The following is an 8,489-nucleotide window of genomic DNA, read 5'->3' as shown; positions in this document are numbered from 1 at the left end:
ATATTTTTTTACTCACTAATGGTTATTAATTATGAAATGAATGATTTATATTTGTATGAGTTTTAATCAGGTCAATAAATAGTGTGGTTCTGATAACTTAATAAAAAAGGTAGGTCAGTCCATTTGTTTTATTTTTATTTTTAAAAATGCAATAGTTTTATGTAGATTGCATCTTTAATATGCATAACATAACTTCTTTTTAAATCAATGCAAAAAAAAAATTAAAGGGTAGTTACTTTGTAGGTCAATATGTACATGTATATATAGATAACAGTTACCTGTAATTTCATACATTCGTCCATCTGAGGATAATTCACTGTCTGACTGGTGGTTTTTTGTTTGCTCATCAATTACTTTGTAGACATACAATTTGTCATCTGCACCACGCTTAACTGCAAAATGCTTTCTTGTAAGACTTGACAGGTTTTCCCTCCCTCTACGACCAAAGTGCAGCATGATGTCAACAAATACCTAAAACAGAAGAAATTTTAATTGAAGTGGACACTCACAGTATGCACACAATTAGATAGATACTAAAAACAAACACAATTTTCAATATTATATGCAAATAATTAGCCATTTTCACTATGAACAGAAGATAAATATTTTATTGACATTGAATAATATTTGTATTTAATTTTGTTATACATCTAATTGTCACATTGACGTGCTGTTCTTATTATAGATTGTTATAGATGATTGTGAAAATTTTCGTCTATAATATTAATATGCATGCGCAATATTAAGCATGTACAAATGTACATGAATAGGTCCATATATACGCATGGAACACCTATATATAGTATGATTTTTTTTGTATACAACCTCCTTTGTAGCGAAGTCATCCTTTAAAATTCACAATATGTTTATTTTTACACTGATAAGGCTTTATGCATGGAATTAAAAAAATGTGTCATACATTGAAGACCTGTTGGTGACCTTCTGCTGTTGTTTTTTATTTGGTCGGGTTGTTGTCTCTTTGACACATTCCATTCCCATTTCCATTCTCAATTTTACTAATTTTACATGTATGTGGTATAAAAATTACCTTATACTGCAAAAGCTGTGCATCCTCCAGATTTTTACAAAAATATGAGTACATCTTCTCAATATCACTCTCTTCTATGGAAGGGTGATGTTCTATAGCAGCTAGCCCAAGGCGCTTGTGTTCCTTTGTCATACCCTTGAAGGATTTACAGGACTTTTTGAATATTTCTTCATTGCAAATGTCTATGTCCCTACATTTCTGTAAGTGTCTGTTTAGACCTTGTCTATAGGCTTGCATTGTTGTTTTTTTATAATGTTTACCCTCTTTGTTTCTCATTTCCAAATAAAACGATGCCAATGAATCGTCCATTTGCTCTATAGTGTACTGTTCGAATTCTATCGGCTTACTTTTCTCGGTCAAATATTCCCTGAATAGTTTAACTGCTGTGGTGTTCTGCCTTTTTGTGTTTTTTGTTTCAATATTTTCCATTATATAATCCCTATCGTCTTGTCCCAGGGACGCGAATCTACCTTCAGCCATCTGTTCCGCCATGATCGTCTGCAACTACTGCAACAGTCTAGACAGGAAGTCGTTTTGATTGGCCGAGAAGAACATGTGACGATAATTGGTTTTTTTTAAATGTATTTTTAGTAACATGCTGTATGCTCTGTGCAATATGCTGTTTCTGACCTACGAAACGCTAAATATAGCAGAATTAGCGTGCAGCCTGAGTAAATACAAATGAACATGTGACCAAGTCTTAACGAATCACAAATTGCTAAAATAATACGATTAATAATATTTATTTATGTTGTTAAAAAAAAAAAAAAAAACAGAGGGGAAAAAAAGAAGATATTGCATGGAACTATATTTTTTCTTAATATGTCACTTCATCATGTTGTACATTCGCTAAGAAGAGTGCTGTTTTTATTGTTGAATAAAGTGAAATAGTTCCCATTTTCATGAAATTAAACTTATACATAGTTGTGGATTAAATTAACTATGAAATATGTATAACACTAGGCATACTTTGTTGAATAATAAAACACGCGAGGAACCGTCTTCTCAGAGTTCGAAAAGTAACAGAAATTTTTTAATTTTTCAAATTAAATTTCATTTTGAGTTTGATAGTTTTTTTCATTCATTTTTTTTATGATTTACAGAATTGTTTTTGTAACTGTTACAATATCTCTACAATTCCTTTTTAAGGAGGTATATAGATATGTTTGTAATATTCTTTTTTAACGTTTATTGTTAAACAATGATAATGCTATCTGCATCTGTTTCGTTAATATTGATTTAAAAATTCTGCAATCTTGGTTAAGATACCGGTACTTTTTTGTATTTGTGTTCCTATGCTCAAAGAGAGAAGAAAGATATCAGAGGGAAATTCCAATCCATATGTCAAAAAAAAAAAAAAAACAGACCACGTCAAGGTTTAAAATAAGACCCATAAACAAACAGTTATTGTTTTAAATGTATAAATGCCAATGCTAATTAGTTTTTGCTGTGAATAGATGGATTTTTTTAAACTGACCATCCTTGTCATCACGGTTTTTATCGGATTAATACTTGGTCCTGTTCATGGAGCTGTTGTTATCGATGTACCCGATGATGGATCATTGGACGGTTTTGATGGAGGAGGAGGAGGATTTGGCGGTGGGGGAGGTGGTGGTGGTGGCGGTGGACTTGGTGGCCTAGGTGGCCTTGGTGCGTTATTGCCGCTGTTATTATTACCCCTCTTAGGTAAGTACCAATATAACAAATATTCACTACTCACTTTTAACGTTCGTTATTGTCTTGGTATATCTAAATTCCGCAATAAAAGTTTGATTTTGAAGGTATGTTCTGTTAAACACACGGTTAGTTTTTATGTTGATAAAAGTTTATTCGTATTGACATTTAAGGGAGTTCGCTTTTTAGTTTCAAAATAATTAACTTTTCAAAACACTAGTTTATATTGATAGGGGAATAATAGAGGAATGAAAAGAGCAAAAAAAATATTGGCCAATGTGCTTGTTTCAAAAGAGGAACAAAAGATACCAAAGGGACAGTCAAGATATTAGCCATTGCAATTTTGGCGGGAATATATTTGCTCTTGACTTTATATAGCTTTATCACTGACGAGTTTAAGTTCTCAAAAACTTAAAAAAAAAAAAATAAAAAATTATAAGACTTTTACAGATGGCTTATCATTATACACGTAAAAGATTTATAAAAAGAAAAATAGGGATCAATGGGCAAATTTATTAACGGCATTCAAATGGATAAGACCAGAGGACTCCAAAAAAATCCCCAAAACATGACAAGCAAACTTCCTTAACATTTCTGGTTTAAAAAGTATATGATAAAGGTCATCAAACTGTTCACTATTTTCTCTCATTGGTTTATAGTCATAAGAACATTAATTGACTTTCTTAGTTTTTGACAGTATACCCATATATGGATATGTAATTATTCTAGTGAATGGAAATTGATCTCTGATATGATTGACATTAAGTTTGTTTTTATTAAAGGAATCAACTGGTATGCTGTTTATATATATATATATATTTTAATTTGATCGGACATTTTTTTTTATATATATCACTAAATCTTAATTTGAAAATGCCTGTACCAAGTCAGAAGTATGACAGCTGTTGTCAATTCGTTTGATGTGTTTTATCATTTGATTTTGCCATTTGATGAATGACTTTCCGTTTTGAATTTTCCTCGGAGTTCAGTATTTATGTGATTTCACTTTCTACCATTTGAAACGTTTCTTGTGATTGGAAACTTAAAAGAAATTTCACTATTGATAAGTTTATTTCCAACACTGGGTTGATGCCACTCCTAATGGAGTTGTATTACATTACCCGAAGGTATCACCAGCCCAGTAGTCAGTACTTCTGAGTTGAGATTAACTATCACTGATATGGTCATAATTATGAATTAGTTTTTTTACAAAATTTTGATTTTTTTTTAAATACTAAGGCTTTTCCACCTCAGGAATAGAATACTTTAGCTGTATTACCTCTCCTTTAGCAAAAATATTATGCAAATATTGACACAGTAATGGAATCCAGAACGGGAATTTTTACAAAGCTCTGGAAATTAAGAAATTCACACAGATAAACAAAATTGTCTATATAAATGTTTGCCTCATTTACATTTTTGACTTTCTCTCTTTGTAATCAGATCATGCTTTTTTTCTTTAGTATTTCAGATTTTTTTTCAAACAAATTACAAAATTGGATTGATTATGTCTGTTTCAAATCGAAGTACAATTAAATATTTTTGAATCTTATTTCACGTTAATTTTTTTCGAACTGCCCTAAAGTAATGATTTATGACTCTCTCTTTCTATGATTGAGGCACCAAACTCAAATACAGTCAAACCTGCTTTAGAGACCAATTGTTTTAAGCGATACCTGTGTAAGAAGATCATTATTTTAAGTTTCCTCTGCAGTGCATTTCATATGGACTGAACATGTATTAAAAGATCACCTGTCTCAAGAGACAACTTTTTTGCTCTCCCTTGGGTGGTTTCTTAAAAGAGGTTTGACTGTATTTATAAAATTTATGATTGTTAAGAATATATCAATAAACGTTTCAACTTACTCATAATTATTACCAGTGTAGCATTGAATGGATACATCACCGTTTTTTGAATAAAAAACTAGTAATAATCATCGTTGGACATTTTTCACATCTCTGCTTCTAGTATTGTAAACTCTGGTCAATCGGTCAAATGCTTGCTCAACATTGCCTAAACGAGAGCGTAATTCTAGCCCTAGATAGGAATCTGATGTGATGCAAGTCAATATAACGAAATTATAAGTATCTGTAATGTAAGTAGGAGGTTTGGAAAGCTATAAAACCAGGTTTAATCCACCATTTTCTTAGGAAAATTCAAGAATATGGCAGTTGTTTAACACTTATTCCGTTGATGTTAAGCGTTGTATTTATTAGTTTTTTCCCACTTTTTGATTTGCATTTAATTGCAGTATTTTGTATTTTTTTTTACAATTTATCAAACAATGCCTAAAAAGATCTGACATATGCTACAAGTCGTTTAATGCGTAGTATACACAAATTTTAAAGTTCCGTAATCTGGATACAGGCATGATAATTTATTTCAATATGATTTGGATATTGATCTGTAATTGAAATTTTCAATATTTACCAGTGAACATATCACAAGGCATCCCGAAACAATATTTCGACAATTTATAGATATAGGAAGATGTTGTGTGAGTGCCAATAAGACAACTCTCCATCCAAATAACAATTCATAAAAGAAAACCATTATAGGTCAATGTACGGCCTTAAACAGGGAGCCTTGGCTCACACCGAACAAAACGCTATAAAAGGTCCCAAAATTACTAGTGTTAAACCATTCAAACAGAAAAAAAACAATGGTCATATTATACATATTTATGTACCGTTTAGACATACATCGAGGCAGCCATATTATCATAAAGCCTAGAAACGTCAAATTATTAGTTATGTTTCAAAATGTTTCGCTATCCTGATTTCAATTTAAAATTTTCACAAAAATAAATTATTTTTTATTGCAGCATCCGCCTTGTTTCCGGCAGCAGCAGCTCCAGCAGCAGCTCCAGCAGCAGCTCCAGCAGCAGGTATGTATTAACCTTATCTGACCCTCGTGCCGGGCCCACGTGCCGAGCCCACGTGCCGGGTCCACGTGACGGGACCACGAGCCTGAGGTAGCAGTTGTGATCACGTCGGAGAAGGGCTTGTTTTTTTGTATTCGTTTTACTTGCAGGTTATAACTGTTAACGTTTTCAAATCTTAATGGAAATTGATTATGAGAAAGTCTATATCATTTTCCTAAAAGATAGTTTCACAAATTAAAATACATACTTTTCACAAAAATATTATTAAATAATATTAGATGTTCGTGTAGTACATCTTTGTGAATATTAAAAATTTGCCAAGATTTCTGAAATTTCGGTTTTTGGCATTTCTTCAGACATTTATTATTTAATTAGAAATGAGTCACAATTTTGCTAGAACCTTTAGAATACATATATTAAGATTTCAAACTTTGAATTAAAGAAAATATTTGAAATATATTTATTGAAATGCATCCTATGTTTCTTTCTGTAATACTCTTCTTAATTAAGATAAAAACAATGAAAAGATTGGTGTAGTTTTTCATGTTTTTTCGGGTCATGAACTCTGATTTGTGAATGACTCACAGTTTACGATGAATTTATTTGAGCCTTGGACTTGAGTGTTTAGTCAATTAGATCATCAATCTGAAAGATCACGTCGTCTACCTCAAACACATACGATCTACCGTACGCCCCTGAAGTCCTTCTTATAAGTCCATAATATATTTTTTTCTAGGAAAATGAAATCCCCTTTTTAATCTATTTTTTTTAAATTCATTACATAAATTTGTTTTTTTGTAATAAAAAAAGAGAAAATAAATGTACTCAAATTACCTATTTACGTTTTGTTATAGTTTTGCTATGGAAGTTTGATGCAAATATTTAGGAGAGGCACATTTTGGGAAAATAACAAAAAAATAATATAAATTTTATATATTTCTACTAAATTATTCAGATATTACAATAACACACACTTCGCCACAGTTTACATCTTTTTGTGTCAGAAAACGTAATATTCCCGAGAAATGTTTTTTTTAATCTGATAACTGACATTAACCAGTAATACTAGTAAATTTTGATACCAAGGACTTTTTATTTTAGCAATTTGCGTCCGCTAAGACATATGTTACCAAATATAATTATAAGCTTACAAAATCATTTCATTCACCAATTTCAATAGTTTATCGTCATCTTTAAATGTCTCTATTTCTGTGCTCAGTAGTTTCCTTGGATAGAGGCAAAATACACAAATTTATTCTTTATTTTACTGATGATTCAGAATTTATTATTTTATTTTCTATTTAAGCTGCTGCTGCTCCAATAGTAGTTCCTGTTGTTGTTGCACCTGTTGTTGTCACCACTGCAGGTACTACTGTCACGATGCCAACCACCACATAATCATGAAAAAATAAAGATGTGTGTATAATTGCTTTGTTATTCTGCACGAATAAAACGAGAAAGCCGAATGTGACCTATCGAATTATACTTATTACTGGGATTATTCTAACATGGGTAACACGACAGATGCCATATCTGGAGTTTGAAAGCTTGTCCTTCCGTAGTACCTCAGATCATTCCTAGTTTTAAGTGGGGTCTTTGGTTCTTTATGTCGTGTTTTGCGTTCATTTACGTTTGTTTTAGCCATGGTGTTGTCAGCTTATTTTCGACGCATGCGTTTAATTTTTTGGGGTTTTTGACGCATGCGTTTTAATGTTCCTGTGGTATTCGACGCCTCTCATTTTCATTGGATACGTTGTATAGCTTTACACTATTTTGTTTCTTTAATTGGAACGTCCTTATCACGTGCCAAAGTTTCTTTGAAACAAGATTCAGCATTAAGAAAGGTTGAATTGTCAATCAGTCAGTTGACCGCGCTGGTCAATTTTGTCGTTTAGTCTTATTTCTGTCTTATCATTTTCATATCTGCTCCAAACATGTTTCTCAATAATTCAATTACTGTGGATTCATTTATTTTCTAGGGTACTAACTTTCGTGGTTTGCGGAAATTATTCTCTTTCATGCTATGTAATTTCGTGCTTTTGCCAAAGTTTGCATACAACCTGATAGAAAATTAGTACTCCGTTGCACATGTAAATTCATGGTTCAACTGTAACCCCAAAAAACCCGAAAATTGGCATCCAACGAATAATAATGCATCCACAGTAATATGATTTAGAAAGTGTAGTATTATACATTATAGAACAGAAAAGATACGTGATATCAGTACTAGAAATTCCTCCTTTAGTGACAGCCAACGATGGGAAAGAATGAAGTGATTGCTTAATGAGTTGCTTAAACTGCATGACTTCTATAACCAAACATATTCGCGATTTATTTCCGCGACTTTCTCAAGTAGAAAACTACCGCTAACATGTATAAATCGGCGCAAATATGTAAAACTTAGATTTTTCTTTATCTAACTGCATCAAGTAAATTTGAAAATCAGGAAATTAAATCGCGAGAGAGCTTTACACGAAACAAGTGATCGGCGAAAATAAGTTGGTTTACAGTTAATGTGACTTTGTACCCCTTTTATAAATTGAAAATTGAAATATGTTTGCTTACATTTGATTGATATGTTTTTCCTTAGCTATCATCACATGTTAAAATAATCTTTTCAGTATTCTTTTTTCTTATTATCTATATAATATACTAAGTTTTGACTGCTTAAAAGTGTAGTCATTTTATTGATAATTCAGACACAAACTTTAGTTTCTTCTTCAATGTAGTAGTAGTAATATTTTAAGCATACCACATTATGTATGTAAGTGCCTGTAACCAAGCCAGGAACCTGTAATTCAGTGGTTGTCGTTTGTTTATGTGTTACATATTTGTGTTTCGATCATTTTTTTTAATATAAATTAGGGCGTTAGTTTTCTTGT

The 8,489-nt window shown here is 31.7% G+C and overlaps 1 protein-coding gene and 1 pseudogene across 2 annotated transcripts; one reads left to right on the top strand and one right to left on the bottom strand.

Moving 5' to 3' along the window:
* Nucleotides 1-286: 286 nt before the first annotated feature.
* LOC143057124 (uncharacterized) lies at nt 287-1,670 on the bottom strand (annotated as a pseudogene).
* A 601-nt stretch (nt 1,671-2,271) lies between these two features.
* On the top strand, nt 2,272-7,033 carry LOC143057754 (uncharacterized). 2 transcript variants are annotated; one of them, XM_076231137.1, is made up of 3 exons: nt 2,272-2,734; nt 5,548-5,600; nt 6,916-7,033. In XM_076231137.1, exons 1-3 carry the CDS (start codon nt 2,506-2,508, stop codon nt 7,003-7,005), a joined length of 372 nt encoding a protein of 123 aa, XP_076087252.1. In that variant the 5' UTR covers nt 2,272-2,505; the 3' UTR covers nt 7,006-7,033. The 2 variants fall into 2 exon arrangements, with proteins under 2 accessions (XP_076087252.1, XP_076087251.1); XM_076231136.1 differs by having other exon boundaries at nt 2,292-2,734; nt 5,548-5,610; nt 6,914-7,033.
* Nucleotides 7,034-8,489: the final 1,456 nt, after the last annotated feature.

The sequence above is a fragment of the Mytilus galloprovincialis genome, chromosome 13, assembly GCF_965363235.1.
Source record: "Mytilus galloprovincialis chromosome 13, xbMytGall1.hap1.1, whole genome shotgun sequence".
Lineage (NCBI taxonomy): Eukaryota > Metazoa > Mollusca > Bivalvia > Mytilida > Mytilidae > Mytilus > Mytilus galloprovincialis.
The sequence above is the reverse complement of the archived record's forward strand: the minus strand, read 5'-3'. Positions and strand labels throughout refer to the sequence as shown.

Bases quoted from the DNA above. Each gene is read 5' to 3' on its own strand.
- LOC143057754 (XM_076231136.1), top strand. From the start codon at position 2,506: ATGGATTTTTTTAAACTGACCATCCTTGTCATCACGGTTTTTATCGGA. The intron at 2,735-5,547 runs GTAAGTACCAAT...TTTTTATTGCAG, and splicing joins GTTATTATTACCCCTCTTAG to CATCCGCCTTGTTTCCGGCA. The intron at 5,611-6,913 runs GTATGTATTAAC...TTTCTATTTAAG, and splicing joins AGCAGCAGCTCCAGCAGCAG to CTGCTGCTGCTCCAATAGTA.